Raw genomic sequence first — 21,615 nt, forward strand, 5'->3', positions numbered from 1 at the left:
CACTATGCCCAACTACAACACGCATTACAGAGCATTCTCCCGGAAGTGAGTTCTCTGCCGGACTTTACCCCCATTGAAAGAAACTTATTCCCGGAACAAATCAACCATAAAGTGACATCGGTTCTGTACAGTGCCATAAGTTCCTTTGGCACACCAGATCTGCTGTCGCTGCGGACCAAATGGGAGTCGGATGTGGGGGCTATACTACCGGAGGAATGGGTCACAGCATTGATGTTCCCTAGGGAGATAGCAATATCATCAAGGCTTAGACTGATCCAGTTAAAGATACTACATAGAGTATACTATCCTAGGGTAGCCCTATATAGATGGGGAAGGATAAATGACCCGAATTGCCTGCGATGCAAAACAGAAGAAGGCACCTTCTTCCACATCCTGTGGGATTGCACACACATCCAACCACTTTGGGAGGCATGTTGTGTGGAACTCTCCAGAGTTATGGGAAAAACAATTCCCAGAAACCCTAAGCTATTACTGTTGGGAATAGATGATGAAATTGATCTATCTAGATATGCAAAACTGATTCTGTTCACCACTACTGCACTTTTGAAAAGGAACATTGCTCAGAAACCTGGCTCGGACCAAACACTGAGCTATGAACAATGGAGGACAGATGTGGATATTTGTGTCGCAATGGAATACAGGGTATACTCAGCCAGAGGATGCCCGGCTAAAGCACCGAAAGTGTGGCAGAAATGGGAAGAAGCCCAATGAGGGCTAACACAGGAGAATTGGCCACTGGGATATGTCGAAAAGCACCCCCGTGATGCCCATGGCGCCCGCAGGATAAAGCAGCTGGGTGTTGTTCCCGGGTTCGGATAAAAAGTTGACCCAATTTGCAATATTATGTGTACATCAATCGGAGACAGCCAATTACCCATACCAGCAGTGTGCATGTATTGATTGTTTATCTGTTTATTTGTTTTAAAACACCAATAAAATATGTTATCAAAAAAAAATCAAGGCCTATTCATCATATCTCTGAATGACAATTCTGGTTTCTCGTAGGGATGTGATTACACCACTGAATGAAGTCGCGAATACAATACCACCACAGTCCTTCCACTGCGCTTATGGTGCATGCCATTGTAAACCTCACAGGTAGAGGTGTCGGTTACTTTAGTGGAGTTTTCAAGGTAGTTGAATTTGTTTATGTTGGGTGTTTACGTGCCCCTGTTTATCTGATACTAGCAGGTGTACCTGTGCTTCGCACTGTAATTCCCACCCCAGTCCTAGTTTGAAGTTCATTCAATGAATGGATATAGATGATGATGTTGCATGGTTGTTTGCGTTACCCAAATAACAACACAATCGATTACAGCTCCTTTGAGCTGGTGCGTTGAGATTGCTCAGCAACATTATTGGTCTCCCGATCTACAGCCGAGGCAGCAGCGACCTCAACATAACAGCTGTATGTGTAGGGTTGAAGCGTGTAAGATTGAAGTGCTGTCCCCGTACGTGTACAGCTGAAGCATGTAAGCTTCTTACTATTGAGATGGCATACATTGATCAACTACTGTGGGAAATGAAGTTCCTGTAATTATCATGAGAGATTTGCCACGATGTGACAAACAACGTAATTGCGGACACTATTGAAAAGACATGCACCGTTTCTTGTCACCCTCATTACTACAAAAGCACCATTTTGTGTCACCCACATGACTACAAAAGTGGGTGCCGCTAATGGCAGCTAGAATGCTGAAAGTGTGGAAAGTTTAGAAACAATGAATTACTGAAGTTTACGTAGAACTACGGCAGAACTGCGGCGCAAAGAGCCATATGGCAGGTGTAAGCATTGAAGACCACTTAAAAAAATTGAAACATTTAGTTTTATACTTTGTACACTGTCTACACCATGGAACCTACCCACATGCCAAATTTCAGGTTTGTAGCATGTTGGGAAGTATGCGGAGCATTTCGAACAGACACACATATCCACATATGGCAGGGGTATGTATTGCAGACCACTTATCTTTTATTCTTTTCACATTGTGTATACCATGGAACCTACCCGCATGTCACATTTCAGCTTTGTAGCATGTTGGGAGATATGCTGAACATTTCAAACATACACACACACACATATCCACATATGGCAGGGGTAAGCATTACAGACCGCTTAAAAGAATGAATTAGAAACATGTATACTCTATGCTTTTTACATTTTCTACACCATGGAACATACCCAAATGCCAAATATCAGGTTTTTAGCATGTTGGGAAGTATGCTGGACATTTCAAACACACACACACACATTTTACGTTTTATATATAGAGAGATTTAGAAGTGACATTTCTCTGTGAAAATCTATAGCTTCTAAAAAAAAGGGCAGGAATGTTTCTACACCGGTGTTCCTGCTGCAGGCTTTCCAGTCTCCCTTCCACAGATGCTAGACAGCCATCAATCAAGTTGATCAATTATGCCATCCCTATCAAGCATATAGCAATGCTCGAGGTTTCTGTAGACCAACCACAAAGCACTCCTCAATGTCTTCCCCACCCACATGGACCTTAATGAACATGTCTTTCTGTGGCTCACCACTTACCATACAGGCTCCTGCTTGTTACGAGGGGCCCCAACAGATCCCAGCATCACCCATAGCCTATGGCGTGCATCATGGCTCCATCGTCACACTATTCAGCATCAGACTGTACATGGATTCACAAGGGTAACTCCTAATTACAACCTCAAAATGCACCAGCACGTCAACGCCAAACAGCACCATTTTAGGATCAACTCTGTCAGTGATGTCCATTGATTTAACACTGCTTCTCCTTCATACAGTTTGGGTGTCTGGTGTCCATGTGAAGTTTAACCCCAAGAAGACACCATTTATCCTCCTCTGAATCTGTACCAATGCTCACTCCAGTACAACACTGGCTGACACAAATGAAGCTCAACTTGTTCACCCTTAAGCTTCGTCCCAGCACAAAATAACTTGCAGAAATTATTAAATTGATCTCTTGCAATGTTCACATCACCCAAATATTCTGTCTTTGTCTCACGCCACTGAGTAAAATCAGGCCCTACATCCCAGCTTCAGACCTAAAAACTATACTCCAAGCCCGCTTCCGTTCCCACATAGTCAGTGGTGATTCCCTCATTGTAGGCTTACCAACCCCTTCCCAGGACCTGCTAAAGGGCATCCAACAAGTCATAGCACATCTCATCAAAGAACTTTACAAATGTGACCACATGACCCCGATCCTCAAGGAGCTGCGCCAGTGGTCGAAGTCTACGAAAAGAAGTAGTGGAACTATGTTCCCTACTGGCTTGCCCCCGCTGCCCACAAACCCCGTTGCGATGCCCCCCTCCCACACACAATACAAACCGCAAAACACATGCACCTGCTTTTTAGGGGCAGGTCCAGTGCAGTGCACTAAAAGTGCAAGTTTCAACTGCTTCCTACACTTTTATTTTCAAACGAAACCATTCCGCAACGGTTTCTTTTTAAAATAAAAGTATAGGAACGGTAAAACTTAATTAAAAGAAGCAGAGGAGCTCCACTCCCGACCGCTCTCACCCACTTCGATCACTGAGCTGCGCTGCTTATATCTCAAGGCGGGCATCACCTTTAAGACAGTCTCCATCCCTTCGCAAACCACTAGCAGCCAAAGCATAGCACTACCTGGAAGAAAGACCCACCACCCCCAGAAGCCAAATAAGGACAGGAAAAATTAAAGCTCAGATCTGCTGTGCTCCATGGGAGAGCAATAGAGGGAATGCATGCAGGTCTGCTTCTAGGAGAAGGCAATACTGAGAGTGGTGTATGGCATTATGAGCAGGGGGGAACCAGATAGGTCCATCAAATTAGGGTAGGGGACCACAAAGAAATCCCTTCTCTTAAGGAAGGAGAAATCAAGTGTCAGACAAGAAAGCTGGTCACACCTTAAATGAGGAAGCCAAAATGATTGCAGCACACTCACAGAATCACAGAATGAGAGCAAAATTGATAGTGCTAAATAATACTCAAAACTGCCCAGGGAAACAGGCTTCCTTTAGAAACACAGACCTTGATCCTGTGCTGCACATAGAAAAGAGCACTCCTACAGTGTGCTGCTAAACTATAATAGGAATATACCATCAAAATAGGGCAGACAATAATCATAACCAGGTCAATTTAAAGCCATAATGGGTCTCATTACAGGTTTGGAGGTATTCCAGTGGTAAATCTACCAGAATACTGCCAAATGCATATACAGTTACCGCCATTTGATCTTGCAATGTTAGTCCCCATTTATGGAGTCCCTAGGGCTGCATGGGTAACTTGGGCTCCATGGGTAACTTGGGCTCCATGGGTAACTTGGTGGAATTACTGCCTGTGGTCATTTTCGCCAGTGGTAATTCAGGTGATTTTGCCAATAAGATAGCAGAATTACCTCCAGCATTTTACAGGAGGTTTTTCCTCTACCTCACCACCAAACCTATATTACGGTGGTGCAGTAATGCGGCAGTAACTGAGTTACCTTGATTTTACTGACCTTTTTTACTGCACCACTGTACTTGTGATGAGGCCCAATGTCCTGAGAATGATCAGATCTCCTTGCATTTCTACACGTATCACCATGATTATGTGTGCCATTCACTTTTGCAAAACGTTTATTGCTTATAACTTTTGACTCGTTTAACATGTCTGTCTGAAATATGACAAAGATAAAGTCAGGCCCGTTCCCCCTAAATTTGAAAAGTTGAGCACATTATTCAAAAGGTTCAAATGTTATTAAGACATTAAAAAAATGTTGTTTTTGAATGATCCCAATCATTTTCCCATAGGCGAGTGCATATTTTGAACCTGTGCACAGGAACATTCACAGTGCGGATTTGCAGCAAATTAGAACCAAGTTGGACACACAGAGGTGCAGATTTGCCTTGTGGTGGTTTGTTGTGAATCAGTTCAGTAGTGTTTTTGCAATTTGACAGTGAAGGCAGTGACCTCTACTCCACAAAAGCTTTTAGATATCTCCCATGGTACATTGCTGCACTTGGACTTTTCAGAAATAAAATGCAGCCATTATTTGGCCCAATTTTAGTGGTTCCCATGATAATCCTGCAGGAACAGAAAAAAAGATATTTTGAAATAAGTGGTGTAACTAGCCATGGCCAGGTCCAGTGGGCCACAGTCCTTTACCCGAATTGGTGCAAAGTGGCAGAGGCCATGGCCAAAGGCCTTGGTCAGTGGTCCATGGTGATTTACTACTGAAGTGGAAACTGGCTACAGCAGGAAGCCATGGTCAGTGGCTCTTTTATTTTAATTGGTGCAAATATGCCAGCGGGTAATGGAAATTTACTACTATGGGCCGGGTAAGATATAGTATAACAAACTGCTATAAATACAGTAAGAAAAGGTTAGTTAAGTGACAGTTAAGGTGGACCTACTGATTTTCAGTAACTGTTTCAATTGAGTAAATCATTGAAAATCTAATTGCATTTGGCTGCAAATGACGTCCCAGCTACAAGCGTTGCCTGCATTGCTGTACTCTTCTCCATTGTGAGCAGTGTTAGTAGAGTTATAAAGTAAAAGGCTAAATGTACAGGGAAAAATGCACATTTGATAACCCCGTGATTAATACAAATCCGGCTCTTTAAAAAGTATATTATCTAATCTAATTTAAAGAAAAAATACCTGCCATTCGTTTCTTTGTGTGCTATAAATCAGCTGGCATCTGTAAAGTCTCTCTTCACATTGGGTTTTGGTGATGTTGTATCCACATTGTGTTCCTGCCAATCATACTATCATCCCTGGTGTGTATTCTATTCTGTCTCTTGTTCTTAAGTAAGTCTGCCATGTCAGCTGATGTTTTTCTCTATGACACAAAGGAAGACAACCAGGATGTGTTGCGATGAGAACTGGAGTTGCAGGTGGATTGTGGGATTTGATTAAATGTGCAGAGAAAGTGAAGGCCGTCTGCAAACAACTGGCTGTGGGTGTAACTCCGCCTCCAATGCCAACCACAACAGCACCCCCAAAATGCCCGGATGAATGGCACACCAAGAAAAATACTAATTCATGTTTTAAGGTAAGTAGGCATTTTTGAATGCAGCTAATGGTAATGAATAAAGACAATAAAATACAAAGGTATTGATTAGTTTGTGAATTTTTGCCCTGGGTCTAAGGGACGTGCTTGATCATTGGCAAATCTGATCTCATGCAGCTTTTATTCCCTATATTGTAAATGATGGGTCCTTTGTATATTGAGAACCTGCACTAGGAACTGTGTACATCGGATGTGCTGGAAATGGCTATCCAAATGGGCCATTGTACATACTGCTCCACCGTGTACCCATCATTCTTAAATAATCATTGCTGTAGTTTTATCATAGGAATGCCTCATACGCTTCTAGTACCGATGAAAGGCTGAGTCAGCCTTGTAGCAATTCCAGCCTCAGACCTGTAGTTACACATACATCTCTTTAGCAGATAGTTCAAACCTATGTATTATCATAAACCTAATCCACTATGATTAGCAACTTGCTCCCTTTCTGAATGCTGAGCCCTCCTACTGTGTTGTCATGGCAAAGGATTATGGAATGGATAATCAGCTGCTGTTACATTATAGTAGGGAGATTCGCATTGTTGTATATGGATTACATTAAGATGTATCAGTGACTATTTGACATGACTCCCACTATCATGTCACTGCAAAGAACTATGAAAGTAATAATTATCTGTGGTGACGCCACGCTTTCACCTACATACTAACTGGTGTTGTACGAAGCAACATCTCCATACCACGTGGTCGGCTCTGTGTCGCGTCCCACCTCAAACTGCTCCCTACAGCACTTCAAATAAGCGACTCCACAAAGTAAACACAACCTTGTTTACATTACCCCAGGAGGCCCACTGCTTATCAAGAAACAAGATCATATTTGAGGAAAGGACCTTTGTTTCCAAATAGCTCACTTTCAGTCCTTGCCAATGTACTAGCAGGCTGAAGATCTCCTCAAATAAATACATCTACGACATAACATTATATATGAATGATAATCAACCTGTGGAGAAATATTCCACTTAGAGGTTCAGAGTCACTTCATATACAGGTCAAGCTTCGCTTTTGTTGTCTAGCAGATGATACTGAGAACCCCTCAGTGGAATATTTCCCTGTATTTGAAAGTCACCCACATATAATTCTATATCTCTCTGCAAGGTATTTCTTTTCTGCTATCTGGGTTGTTGTGGGGTGATGGGATATGGAACCTGCTTTTTTCATACTGTGTATTATACCCTCATGCCTCCCCTGCAATGCTGCTCCATGGTGACGATGCAGAGGGCAGTAAGGGGATGCAAGGGAGGCCTATGTGACATACAAGTAGAGGTGGGTAGCTTTCAACTATAAGGTATATTCCACCTCGGACTTAGAAAGCATCACCATCACCACTGTGCACCTGGCCACCCTCTGTCCTTCGGGCCCAGGCACCTGCTCACCATGCCACCCTCCAGCACTGCCTCTGGGCCACCTCTTGCACTGGGACCTGTATCTGTACACATACAGTCCCCCACCCACACTTACTCTGCACTTATCAGATACACCCTATCTGACTAACCTAGCACTTTGCCACCTACCGGCTGCACTACCACTGTTTATCACCTTTATTTATTTATTCGACTTATTATTTATTTTGTTCTCTCCTATGCTCTGCACTTCCCAATTACTCCACCCTTCCATGCACTTTCCCCCTTTTACCTACCCCATGCAATTGAGCGTTCTCAATGTCACTGGGACTAGTAAAATCTTTGTTTTTGTTTCTGCCCTGTTGTTCTGATCTTGATGGTCGTGCAGATTATTGAACCTCCGTCCCCAAGTACCGCACAGACAGAAAGGATACACTGTCTGTGCAATCTTTGAGGCCACAGGTGTGTTGAGCCGTCAATCAGGTAGCAGGAACGCTGGAAGGACCCCTGACCGCTGCAAGGCAATAGTTAATGGTTAAACAGGAGCAGTGCAATTGATACGGGTAACGGGTAACAATCAGTATTAACAAGGCTTACCCAGAAGTGTTGCAAGTGGTGTCCTAAATGTGGTAAGAGCCACAGATTGTTGGTAGTGGTGAAAGAAGCGTTCTGCACGGCTCGAGGTGGGACACACCTGGGTCTGATGTAGATGGACCAGTAAGGCAAGAAGTTCAAAAACCAAGTTCCAAGATTCGAGATTCAGAGAGGATAATCCAAAGGCAGTCCAAGAGAGTTCCAAGGTCAGGGTGCCAGGGAAAACAAGGTGGAATCCAAGTAACAGAAATCCGAGAGGCAAGCAAGACAAATCCAAAGAACAGTCTGAGGTCGTAAAATCCATGATCAAAAACAGGTAAACCAAGGCGCTACACAATCCTCAAGAGATCAGCTGTGAAGCGCTGTACCCACGTTGCCAAGATGCTTTTAAGCTGATTAAGTAACCACGTGATGTGTCTCACGGACGTGTGAGATGTGACGTGATCACGTGGTCACGGAATGCTGGATGTTCATTGCCGTGGGAGTCTTCGTGGGCGTGACCAGCCGTGAGCGCGCCTCCATGGTAACTGCCAGCGAAACAAAGGACGGTAGACGCCGGGGCTACAGGCTGGTGTCCTCCTACGCCAGGCAAACTGCTGGTTCTTTCTATGTGCAGGGACTGCTCTTGTTGTTAGGTGTGGTGTGGGGCTTGTGGTTGTGTGATTCTTAATGGGGCGAGCAACGGGAGACGTAACACCTGTTCCCCTCCCTTCGCCTGGTCGCGCTCTGAAACACCTGTGTATGAGCGCGATATAAATAAAATATCATATCATCTCATACGTAACTTCAACTTTGCTTTCGTTATCTATCAGATGTCACTCAGACCACTGTGGAATGTATCCCTGTAGTTGATACATGCCCATCAATAATTCTGTATGCAATAGAAGATATTTGTTCTATAATTTACTGGCAATAAAGGTTAGATCTTTAAACAGAGTAGGTCAGTTACTCCTGGGGCAAGCCTATCCTATTAAAAAAAGGTTTTTGGAAGTAACTCTGACTTATCTCTGACTTATTCTTCTACTTCCTGGAATAAGCCTGGAGTACATCAGAGTTAATACTGGTAACCTCTTTGTGAAGCTACCAGTCTCTCTCCAAGAATAAGCCAAGTGTAAGTCAAGAGTTATTACAGGTAAATTCTTTATGGATTAAACTCCATGTGTATTTGTCAAAATTTAATTGGGTTCTAAAATTGCACCCAATGTACAGGAACTGGAAATGGAGCAAAGTAACATGACTTGGGAAAGCATTACTCACCGTGCACTGGAAGCCTATATGCAAAGCAGCAACCTATGTGCCCTCTCCTCCCATAGAGAAATGTAGCAAATGCACAGTTCAATACATCCAATATAAGGGAACTCTTCCACCCTTCATCAAAAGATATGTGAAGTGAATTTGTAAGGATGTTTATGATATGATAGGTTATTTATAACGCGCTTAATTCTAAGTGCGGACCCGGGGACCGAACGAACCTGCGGTGCTCCGTGTCGTCTTGTTTCCAAGGCAAGTGCATTGCCCCTGAGCTATCTTCCCGAGACCGAATGATGCCCTTTTGAGTACATTTAAATAAGGTAATAATAATACTTACACGTGAAGATCATCATTGACCCTCTCCCAGCCAATCAGAATGTTTGGAGCTAAGTGAATACCTACTGATATTGACTGCATTCAAAACATTTGGATGTCTTATTGTCGAAGGAAAACCTCTTTTTGAAATAAAACACTGAATGTGCTGCAGTGCTAAGGGTGATAATCACCTGGGAGGCACACCATACGTAGGGGTCGACAATGGCCCAGGTACCCTTGTTAATGGCCTTAGACAAGCCTGGATGTAACTGAAGAGCCAGTAACAGCTGGAATGGCCCGCCACTCAGGTGACTATCAACAGCAGCAAGACCAGAACAAGCTGTGTCTATTAAGAGAAATTAATACCTGCCCATTGTAGAACATGTTTTAGCATTAGCAAAGTGATCAATTTGCCATTCAAGGATTTGGCCCATAGATGACTCCAATAAATTGAATTCTTCAGAAAACAAAATTATCTAAACTACATATTGGAAGTGTCCGGAATTAGCAGATTTGGGTCTCCCAAGAGGCCCCCACGTTACCTATTAAGCTCCCAGAGTTTATCTGAGGGTGAAGTGTCTAAGTATAGGAACCTATTCTTCCCAAAGAGATACAAAAGCTCTTTTAGCCCCTCAGCACTGCAGGGTAGCAGTATTAGGTAACGTGCAGTTTTATTTGGAACACGGATAGCAATGGAATGATTAAGGTTGACAATAGAGTCAAAACTGGAAATCAACACACAAGTTGCTATAGAGCTGCCCTTCCAATGGAAGAGCTAGGGTTGATCTCTTTCTAGACTCTTTTACAGTTCTGAGGAGTTTACTGTGGAACAACATTAGGTTCCCAAAGAAACAATTGCACTGAAAAGGGAACAGAATGAGAATGATCCATCCAGTTCATAATGGATGGAGGAGTGAGTGTCTCGATAATTTTAAATCAATTGTGTTGCCAAACTAATGTAGAGTTTTTAGTAAGTTGACTGTAGCTAGTGCTTTCCAGAAAGATAACTAGGGTCTTTAGAAAAGCTTTGTCAGGTATGATGTACAGTAGGGAATCACCCAGAAAATGATTCGGAAATGACATCTGCACAAGCAAATGTGGGATAGGGGATGTCATAGACAAGTTGGAAGGAGATATTATCAGAGATAGAGGCCTGCTTGATTTTGTCACCTACGTCAATGCACCCATATTTTCTAATTTCTATGACAGCTGGCTGACCATATAGAAGATGTTCTATATTACTACAGAAGAAGGTGGTTTTGGTTGATGTATTTTTCAATAAGACACGCTTGGATTGTATAGCTTGTGAGATATAATTTGATTAGTCCCAGATCAATGTAACAAAGAGATATTCTCCCCAGATTAAGTAGTGTGCTATCACATTGCACTGAGTGATCAAATGCTAGAGGTGCATTGTAGGTGGCAGTGTACATGGTACTGCATAGCAGCCTTGCAAGCCATATCTATGTAAGGAAAGGGAGGGCTCAGGATGTTGGGGGAGCTGCTTGCAAGAGGAGGATGTGATCAGATAGAGTTCTACCAGGGACAGAGAGAATACATCACTTTCAAGGGTCTTTACAGTCAGGCTCTGGTTCAGTAAAATAGCAGAACCATCCGAGTGTCATGGTTTTCTTGGAAAGCGTTCTTCCTCATAGTGAGCCCAAAGTCCCTTAATCAGGATCACCAGAGGCTAGAGGTGCCCCAGATCCACATATCCATCCTACTTCATTTAGTACACAAGGTTCTTCTTGCAGGACTGCTCCAGTGCGAAGACCTTTCCAATTTGGTAGTTGCCTTGTAATTCTGGTGGACGAAGGGGTTCTAGTATCGCTTCCATATTGTAAGACTCAAACCCACCGTCCTTAGAAGCCTTGCTTGCCTGCTTCTTGCGTCCAATCAAGGACAGAGAGGCAAGAGCGCCAGAACTGAGATGCACTGGCAGCTGAAGCTGAGGTCAGAAGCTGTTTTAGGGTAAACTATGATATCGAACAGATATCACAATGTGCTAGCACTGTGAGGGCTGACATCCTTACCTGAAGTAACAGTGCACTGTTACTGAAGTCCTCCAGGCAACCTTTCAGCACTAGAACTGTGACTCCCTCGGTACAGACCCATCTACACCATACTCTAGCTTGAAACCTCCAATCCTGTGGCTCCCAACCTCTCTCCAAAGAACTCTGACACACATAAAGGAAGCTGTGCAGATCCTAACTGTGAGCAGACTCAAGTAATTGACAGCTCTGGTCCTATGCAGCTGGAGACCACTGACCATGGTAGTACAATCTGCATTGTTGGCTATGTTTTTGACTCAGCCTTATCTCCAGAGCCCAAAGATCTGTCCTTTTGTAGCTGATCTGACAGGAGAGCCAAGTGAAATCTTCTGTGAATAACTCAGTACCTGAAATACCTTGCTATAGATAAAATAAGTGGGCCATATACTTCACAATTTGCATGAACAATAAAGTGTTCTGCATTAGGACCACCTATCCCCCAAACAATCAGTCCTTTAAACATCTATCAAGAGGTAGTCCTGTGTTGTGGTTGAGCTGAGTACTACAGCATCCCCCAGGGCACACTTTATTTTTACCAATTAGGTTTCCAAGGGTCGAAGCTGGTACCCCAAATGCCACTAAATGATGTTCGTAGGAGGAGAAGGAGTGAACTTAGACATAAGAGATGTTGAAATCTGCCAACCTTGTTAAGTTGGAGTGGAAGCAAGGATGCAAAAAATCTAATCACTGACATCAGTTTTGGATATGAAGTGGTCGCCTGAAAGGTGTACAATGATTTTGATGTACATATTGAAAAAGGTAGGGATGTAGTATTATGATATGATATGATATGATATTTTATTTGTATCGCGCTCGTACACAAGTGTTTCAGAGCGCGACTAGGCAAGGGAGGGGAACAAGGGAGAACACAGCACAACATAAAAACGATCTTACTAGGCCCAGTGGCATTGAGAACGTGCAAGTGCATGGGAAAGGGAAAAGGGAAAAAGTGCATGGAAGGGGGAGAGTGGAAAGTGCAGAAGCCGAGGAGTGCAGATAAATAAAATAATTAGAAAATTGAGGCAAACTGTGCTAGTGCAGCCAGCAAGTGGCAAGTGCTGTGTTTAAGGCAGCAGACTGGGTAAGTCTGAATAAGTGCAGAAAAAGAAGAAAAATGGGGGGGCGCTGTATGGGTACAGATACAGTCCCCAGTGCAAGGAGTGGCCAGGAGGCAGTGCAGGAAGGTGGCAGGGTGAGCAGGTACCTGGGCCCAGGGGATAGAGGGTGGCCAGGTGCACAGTGCCAAGAGAGCAGATCAGCAGGGGATAAGGGGAGCGAAGGCAGAAGCAAAGAGGAAGGTTTTGAGGTGCTTGCGGAACCAGAGATGGTTCTCCTCAAGTTTTAGAGTGGCAGGGAGGCGGTTCCAGAGGGAGGCCCCAGCAGAAGATAGAGATCTACCCCCAGCTCGTTTCTTTGAAAAACGACTGACCCTGAGGGAGTTAGAGGTAGAGGAGCGAAGAGCTCGAGAGGAGAGGTATTTGCGGAGGGATAGCTGAAGGTATTTTGGACCCAGGCCCCAGAAAGCCTTGTGGATAATGCAGAGGGTTTTGAATTGAATCCTTGCATCCACTGGGAGCCAATGGAGAGATTTCAAAGCTGGAGAGATACGATCCCAGGGCTTGAGGCCAAGGACAAGTCTTGCAGTCCTGTTCTGGATAAGTTGTAGAGGGCGGAGAGTAGAGGCAGGTAGATTTAGAAAGATGCTGTTACAATAGTCCAAGCTAGAGAGAACCAGATCTTGGGATACCATGAGCTTCTGGGGGAAGGAGAGGAAAGGCAGAATACCTCTGAGGAGGTGCAGTCGGAGGTTTGACTTTTTAAAGACATCAGAGATATGGGCCGAGAAGGAAAGTGTGGAGTCAAAGATGACGCCAAGGTTCTTAGCCTCGCAGGTAGGGGTAGGGGGAGGGCCAAGGGAGGCCGGCCAGAGAGTGAGGGAAAAGGATGGAGATGGTGTGCCGATGAGGAGGATCTCCGTCTTGCTGGCATTCAGACAAAGATCATTGGTGGCACACCTATTTTGAATGGCAGTTAGGCAGTCAGAGATGAGAGAGGGAGAGGAGGTGGCCGAGGGCAGCCGGAAAATGAGTTGAGTGTCATCAGCATAGCACTGGAAATTTGAGCAGAAAATGGCAATGCAGTGAGCGAGAGTTGCCAGGTATTGGTTGAAAAGCCAGGGTGAGAGGTTAGACCCCTGGGGAACCCCACAGGTGGAGAGGAAGAAAGATGATAGGAAAGACCCCAGTTGGACCTGGGAGGGTCGATCAGAGAGGAAAGAGGTCAGCCAGGCCGGAGCCTGATCAGTGATACCCAGATTATCACAGAGACAGTTGAGCAGGATGGTTTGGTTGACCGTGTCAAAGGCAGAAGAGAGATCAAGAAGGATGAGGACAGAGGGAATGTTAGAATCAAGGTTGGAGAGCAGATCTTCACGGATATTGAGGAGAGCAGTTTCCGTGCTTCTGGCTGCTCTGAAGCCAGACTGGTGGTCATGGAGAAAATCAACAGAATCTGAATGAAGGTTAAGCTGAGAGATGGCCAGTTTTTCCAGGAGTTTGCCCAGAAAGTGGGTAATGGAAATTGGGTGATAGTTTGCCGGGAGGATCAGCTGTGGGTTTCTTGAGAAGAGGATGCACAAGGGAGTGCTTCAGAGGGGAGGGGAAGGATCCTGAGGCAAACAAGTGGTTGCAGAAATCAGCAAGGGCAGGAGCGAGGGTGTCAATGTGGTCCTTGATGGTTTTGGAGGAACAGGGATGAACCTATTTTGACAAGGCTTTCATAGATCGGACTTGTCTAGCGACCTCGTCAGGGGAGAAAATAGGAAAGGAAGAGAAGGATGGTGGGGGATCCTTAAAGGGGGGTCTCCAAGCACAGACTGAGAGGGAATAGGAGGGGGAGGGGAGGCGAGGGTGGACAGGATGTCCTGGGTTTTAGAGATAAAGTGCGAGGCAAGGGCATTGCGGAGAGCCTGGGAGGCAAGAGGAGGAGAGGAGACTGCTGCAGGGTTGGCAAGCTTCTTGCATATTTTAAAGAGTTCGGGCGAGTTGTTGGATGCCGCAGAGACACGGGCTTAAATGTGGGCTCTCTTCTTGGTGCGGACAGAGAGTCGGTATTGCCTTTGGAGCAGGCGACAGGCCAGTTTGTCAGAGGATGAGCAAGAAGACCTCCATTTCCTCTCAGTCGCCCTTAAATGTAGCTAGGTCGAAATCATACCAGGAATTGCACTTGGCTTTGGATTTCAAGCGGATCCTCATGACAGGGGCAAGAGCATCAAGAGTATCAGAGATGGAAGAGTAGAGAAGGGACAGGGTCGTGTCGGGGTGTGAGTCAGCCAGGGGAGGAGAAGGGGGATAGAAGGTGGCAGCGAAAGCCTCAGCTGACACACGCTTCATAGGTCGGATGTCCGAGAAGGTAAGTGGAAGTGCTGGGGTGTGGTTGGCTTGGGGAGAAGAGAGTGAGGGATGGGAGGAGAGGAGGCAGTGGTCACTCCAGGAGAGAGGAGTGGTCAGAGGAATAGAGAGGGGGAGGCCAGGGGAGATCAAGACATCAAGTGTGTGTCCTGCAGAGTGTGTCGGGCCAGAGGGGAGGATAGAGAGGGAGAGGGTATCGCAGAGGTGCGAAAGAGCAGCGATGAGGGACAGTGAGAATCGAGGTGAATGTTGAGGTCACCAAGGAGGAGGAGTTGAGTGGTTGAGGCCAGGAGGGAGGAGGAGAGGTCGGCCCACTCAGAGAGAAAAGAGGTGATTTGTAGAGTAGCAACAGTAAGAGAGTGGCTAGGAGAGAGTGAGAGCCTGCAGACAAGGCATTCAAAAGAGGAGTAAATCTGAATGGGAATGATAGTGGCAGGAATCCACTCAGGAAAGATCAGGGCTATGCCCCCTCCAGGTTGAGTGGATCTGGGTGCGCAGAGGATCTTGTAGCCCTCAGGGAGTAGAGTGTCAAAGCTTGTGACAGAGCTAGCCGTGAACCATGTATCCGTAAGACCGAGGACATCAAGGTCCAGTTCTTCGAGGAGGTGGCAAATGTCAGAGGCGTGTTTGACAGCAGAGCGAGAGTGGCAAGATGAAGACGGTTGCCGGCCTTAAAGACCTTCCGGGAGGGGTACAAATCAGAGGTACGCCCTGTGGAGTTGGGGAGGTAGCCTGAAGAGTGGCAGAGGAGGAGGAAAAAGTGGGTAAGGTAGCTAGGGAGTGAGAGGAGGGGAGGGGACAGCTGAGATAAGAGGAAGTTGATGAGGCGAGGGAAACGCCTATCGAAGAGGAGGAGATTGGCCTGAGGACCTTGGACCATGACAGTGCCATTTAGGTAGACATTAAGGATGACTCTGGAGGAGTCAAAAGAAGCCATGAGGACATCCCAACGAGTGGAAGAGGAGACAGGACAAAGCACAGAGATCATATGGGGGGTCAGCTAGCAAGACTGAGGGTGTTTTACAGAAGTTCTGGGATGCTACATTTTGGCCATTACATTTTCAGAAATGTGTTTCATAAACTTAGAAATGAATACAAAATGAATACTAACTCAATCTAAAATAATTCCACTAACATTTAGATTGTGGAACCAAATTCAAAAGAGTGAAGTAAGTCAGCTTTAGGAGATTTGATCAGCATTGCATATCCTGAGCCTGTTTACGGGAGGATGAGGCAGATAGCCACACGCAAAATTGACACAATTTGCTAATACTGGATTTCACATAAAAACGCAAATTTGGTGAATGCATATTTATTTCGGCGAACATGCTCTTCAGAGGCCGGAGCGTTAACAAGTTTCCAGGAACGGTAAGCCAAATTGCTATAGGCAATGGAAAGAAATCTTTTCAACAAAGAAAATAAAGAGCGCCTTTCCCGTTTCATAGACGAAGAGGTACCACAGTGAGAGGAGCAAAGGGGAGGAAAAATGAGAACAAATAGGCCGTGCCTTTCAAACTTTTGGACAGTCCTAAATTAAAGATACAACTTCTTCTTATTGAAAGATAGATATAGCGACTCATTAATTGGTTACATTAAATAGTCACAACCGAACTTGCTTAAATCCATGTGTCCTTCCACTTTGACTTACAGATGACTTGCTGCTGCCCCATAGCACATGGGAATAACACACTTAAAGGGCCCTATGTTGAGGTTTGTTCACGATACACAGGAGTACACATATAATAAAATAGATCCATGTATGAGTGAATGATAAAGTGTAGGTAGAGTCACAAGAATTTACTTTATACTCTGCTTAATAAAAATATCTTTCTTAATTTATTATCACATAGACAAAGAAAAACAATAGGTCAAAAAGGCTTATACCGGTGTTCAGCCCACCCCAAGGTGACTTGTACTTGATAAAACAGAATGCTTTTAATTCTTATAAGCAATAATGTAGTTGGAAATTTTTCATGAACAATGTATTGTAACAGCGACATTTTTTTAATCAAGACTGTATTGGTTGTCTTATTTCTTGTTTGATTATTGAGTTCTTAGACAGCAGAGGTCACTTTGGAGTGACCTGAATACCGGTCTAAGCCTTTTGAACCCATTATTTGTCTATGTCTATGTGATAATAAATTAAGAAAGATATTTATAGTGAGCAGGGTACACATTGAATTATTTTGAATCTACCTACACATTCACTCATACATTTCTTTGCATCTATTTGATTATATGTGTACTCTTGTGTATCGTGAACAAACCTTAACATATGGCCCTTTAAGTGTGTTATTTGCATCTACATACCAAGGTTGGCCTTATTGTCCCCACAAATCATTTCCATAACACATGGGCCCACGAAACCTATTGTATTCTCAGTGGGAATCTAACAGCTGGCCCAGGGGAAGAGACTGGCTACCTCAGAGGGTATGGCTGGTAACAGGCACTCCAGGGAAAGTTGTGGAACAAATGTGAATATTTGAAAGGGGATAATAAACATTGGATACACTGATGTGGATTGGACCGAGGTGAGGGAAGTTACAGGAAGACGGCTTAGGCCGTATTATTTCAGACAGTGTATCACTTCCTTGGTAACTCAGCCTCACTTTCCGCAAATCAAGTACTCTTAGTATGACAGAAAAGGAGGGAAAATATATGACAGTGGCACTGACTAGCCATTAACAGAAGGCTAGAAATAGGACTAATACCCTTTCAGAATTTGACTATATGTGTGACCAAACCTCACATTTGGAGAACCATCTGTAAGAACCATCTTGAAGAATCATCTTTAAAAAGAAGGCTCAAGACAGTACTCTTGTTAAATCTGAAGCAGCTCAAATTCCCTAGCATAGGGTGAAGACAAGAGGTCCAGGAGAGTTGGCAGCTCACCCTTTAACCAAATCTGGAGGACAAGAGAGAAGAGACTGCTAGAAGCAAAACTTTCCTATTACTAAAGACTGCTGGTACCCCGGGAGCACTGCCCAGGACTGTGGCAAAGACCCTGCAAACATGTCACAAGTGTTTCCCTGGACTGGGAAAACCACAGCGAGCATTATTTTCCTAAAGTTTGCTGAAAGAAGACACAGAATACTCAAGCCCACAGGTACTTCCTTTGTCAATGCTGGTTGCAGAACACAGCAATTCCTGGTTGGAGCCACATCGAGCTGATCGAGCTGGCGTCGAACTACCATTGAGCTGATGACCCAAACCAACTTCCCCATCGCCTGTGCCTCAAACTACACTTTGCTGTGTCGAGCCTTCCGGGGAATTCAGTTGAGCTGCAGAGTGCAAGTCACTCACTGCTGATCATGTACATTCGAGAACAACTCACCACATTGCGACATTTGTGACATCATGACCAAATCAACTGCTTTTTTTTACATCGAAGCACTACTATCACTATTTAGAATGCACTATGAAAACTGGTTCGAATTAGGCTAAGACCTGGTTCCAGCTTTTTAAACAATAGTAGATTGGTTAGCTGCAAGATTTACAAATTAGCACACATACCCCTAGCGCCATGATAAAATTCACTTAATCATAGGTTGTTGTAAAGATTGGAAAACAAGATCACGATCAAAACATTCATTTTTTATACCAGTGAATATTTAACATAGGCCAAAATATGATTTTTGCTACTTTGATTATATACATTATTTGCATGAATGATATGATATGATGTTACATTTATAACGCACCTATACACAAGTGTTTCAAGGCACGACGAGGCAAGGGAGGGTGACAGAGGGAAGACAGAGACAACGATCTTACTAAACCAAGTGACATTGAGATTGTGCAAGTGCAGAGGAGAAGTGAGGGGAAAAGTGCCAGGGGAAGGGGAGCAGGAGCAAGTGGAAGACACAGGATCAAAACATCGAATACCCTTTGAAAGATGTTTTACAAACAGGTTTTGCTTGCTTGGCTTACAAGTGTTTAACTCTATCTTAAGACATAGCTTTTCAATCAGTGTTTATAGATGGGGAACTCCACAGGCCCGTGTCCGAGCAAACATAACCGGTCACAGACTACAAATTTAAGTGATTTTCAATGTAAACTCCTAAATGAATGGCCAGACCCCTGAATTCATAATTAGAAGACCTGTTTTACACGCAACTTTAAATTACAAAGAAAAATCAAACATTGTGCAGACTCAGAACAAAGAAAAGTAAATCTAGGTGCTAGGTTTACATACCTGAACTCTGAAGGACAAGTTATATATATCACAAGACACTTGTCATAAGAGGACATTGCTATTAAAACAACAATATATGGAGTTTCTGTAAATTGATTTAAGGAATCTATTTCCGACACAGAAAGTATTTGTACATTAAGGCCCAGAGGAAGCTCTAGGTAGAGTAAAACATGTATCGGGTGAGCTCGTAAAAAATATTTGTCAAAAAAGTTTCAAAAAATGTATATAACGAATGTGGTAAAATCAAGTTTTTTTATCTTTCTTAAATATTCACCAGTATATAAAAATATTGTTATGATCATAGCCTTGTTTGCCAAACTTTAGCACAACCAAGTATAGAAATAGGAATAATATGCATTTTTAATTTTTGGAACAATGTTCTTTTTAATTTGTCTAAACAGGGCTTCTAAGCTATTGAATTATATTAATGTATGGTACGTGTCTTGTTATTGTTAATGACTGCGGACAAAATAAAGTGTTATTCTCTTTCTTAGTTAAACATTGAGTGAAGAGTCTTGTATGTGGCTGGTTATTTTAAATGGCCAACTCTATAAATTGGGCTAAGTGACATACTAGGGAAGAAGAGGACTTGAATAAGTCGTCTTACATTGGAGAACACTGGCATGTTTTCCACAACACTTGCTTGAGGAGTGAGTGATATCTGAGTCCCCTGAAAATGGCTGCAACAAGGACTTGGCATCATAAAACACAGCGAGAAGAAGAGACTGAGCAACAAGCCTCGTTGTGGCAGCTCTTGTGGTGTAACAACTATTATTATAAATATTAGGTTATTTAATGAGCACGGACCTAGCTTCACGAAGCAACAGAACGCTTTAGGGACCATCAGGGGCAGGCCACGGTGAGGGACGCAGAAATACACTGGAGCACGGAGCTAACAATGAGGGCGGGCGGGAAATTTGGCAGCAAGGGATCTGCAAGCAACCAGGGGAGGAAAGAGGGGAGAGCAGACAAGTGAAGGACAATATATCCATCCACATGGATTTTCCATAGAGGGCCGATTGTGGTATCAATGACTCTTAGAATAATGGGGGACTCTGCCTGTGACAAGTGTATCAATAAAACACATTTGCCTTAGCTAACTATGATAGACAACTTGTTGAGTATCAGGTATAACAAGATAGACATAAAATAAAACATTGGATATGCTGGAAGATGTACATTAAATTGATTTTACCAGAACCTGAGAAGCACAGTATATAGGCCTAAGCATGCTTTGACTTAATAATTATTTAGCATTTAAATAGCGCTATGAACACTCAGGCAAATGAGCACTGTTTATTATTACGCACAGTGTGTGGTGCTCATTTATCAACCTCGGAAGGAGGAGAGGCTGAGTTTGGCGCTGCCAGGATTCAAATCTGCATTAGTGGGCTCTGCAGAGATGTCAAAGCGAGCGCTCTACTCGCTGCGCTATTGGACCGGCATGTACAAGACTCTCTTCACTCAATGTTTAACTAAGAAAGATAATAACACTTGTACTAGAGAACTAGAGACAGACAAGCATGGTGATCAAAGTGTCCATAGAAATGCAATACAAGAGAGATGCAAAAGGCTGTTTCCTCGTTTGTACATCTATTCTCTGTAAATCTGTGTTTTGTTACTTTCTAGATTTTTAACAAAGACCACGAAGAAAGAAAGACATGGTTTGAAGCCCGGGATTATTGTAGAGCCATAGGGGGAGATTTACTCTCTCTCAATAGTAAGGAGGAGGAAAACTCAGTCTGGCTTGAGCTGATGTAAGTGTCTCAACAGATGACTGCCTTTTTAGTTTTTTAATTACAAAAATGTTTTTGAAAACTGTGAAATGTTTTATTTTAATAGGTAACTGTGATCTGTCAACATAAATTACTAGATCAAGCCCAAGCCTGTGAGGAAGAATTAGGGAAGGTTTTGAGATTATATATTGAGAGACTACTCTTAACATGGGTGTTCCCTGCCGCCCCCACTCAAGAGGACCCACAGAACAGCGATTCTTTTGCTTCAGCTAGCCATATCTATGACTCATATATTGCCACGTAGATCCTTCCTCCTGTGCCAACAATGAGCCAAGAACCAGACCGTGGAATAGAGAGAACATATATTTATTTAAATTATAGGTTCAATTAATAATGGCTTTAGATGGTTACACACGCCACCTTCTCTGTGGCACAAAACAAAGCTTCAAAACAAAACTCACGTTTTCCTTTTGTTTCAGATGCAGGGAACACAGCCAAATAAACAGTTCAAAACCTTTGTCCCAAAAACACCTTTTTATGTTGACAATAAATAATATCTTGGCACATTACTATAGCGCGAATATTACTTGATAAAGGTTAGATTTAGAACAAAAGCACAGTTTTGGTTTTCAAACTATTTCCCATGCAATACTAG

At 43.6% G+C, this 21,615-nt stretch overlaps 1 protein-coding gene across 1 annotated transcript in view; it reads left to right on the forward strand.

Moving 5' to 3' along the window:
- Positions 1 to 21,615, forward strand: part of LOC138569908 (macrophage mannose receptor 1-like) — a 745,141-nt gene that overhangs the window by 336,863 nt on the left and 386,663 nt on the right. The window contains exons 12-13 of the mRNA XM_069648337.1: positions 5,836 to 6,035; positions 20,854 to 20,981. Coding sequence (XP_069504438.1) covers positions 5,836 to 6,035; positions 20,854 to 20,981 — 328 coding nt within the window. The remainder of the gene's footprint in view (positions 1 to 5,835; positions 6,036 to 20,853; positions 20,982 to 21,615) is intronic.

Source organism: Ambystoma mexicanum, chromosome 2q (genome assembly GCF_040938575.1).
Source record: "Ambystoma mexicanum isolate Mex_15411 chromosome 2q, UKY_AmexF1_1, whole genome shotgun sequence".
Classification (NCBI taxonomy): domain Eukaryota; kingdom Metazoa; phylum Chordata; class Amphibia; order Caudata; family Ambystomatidae; genus Ambystoma; species Ambystoma mexicanum.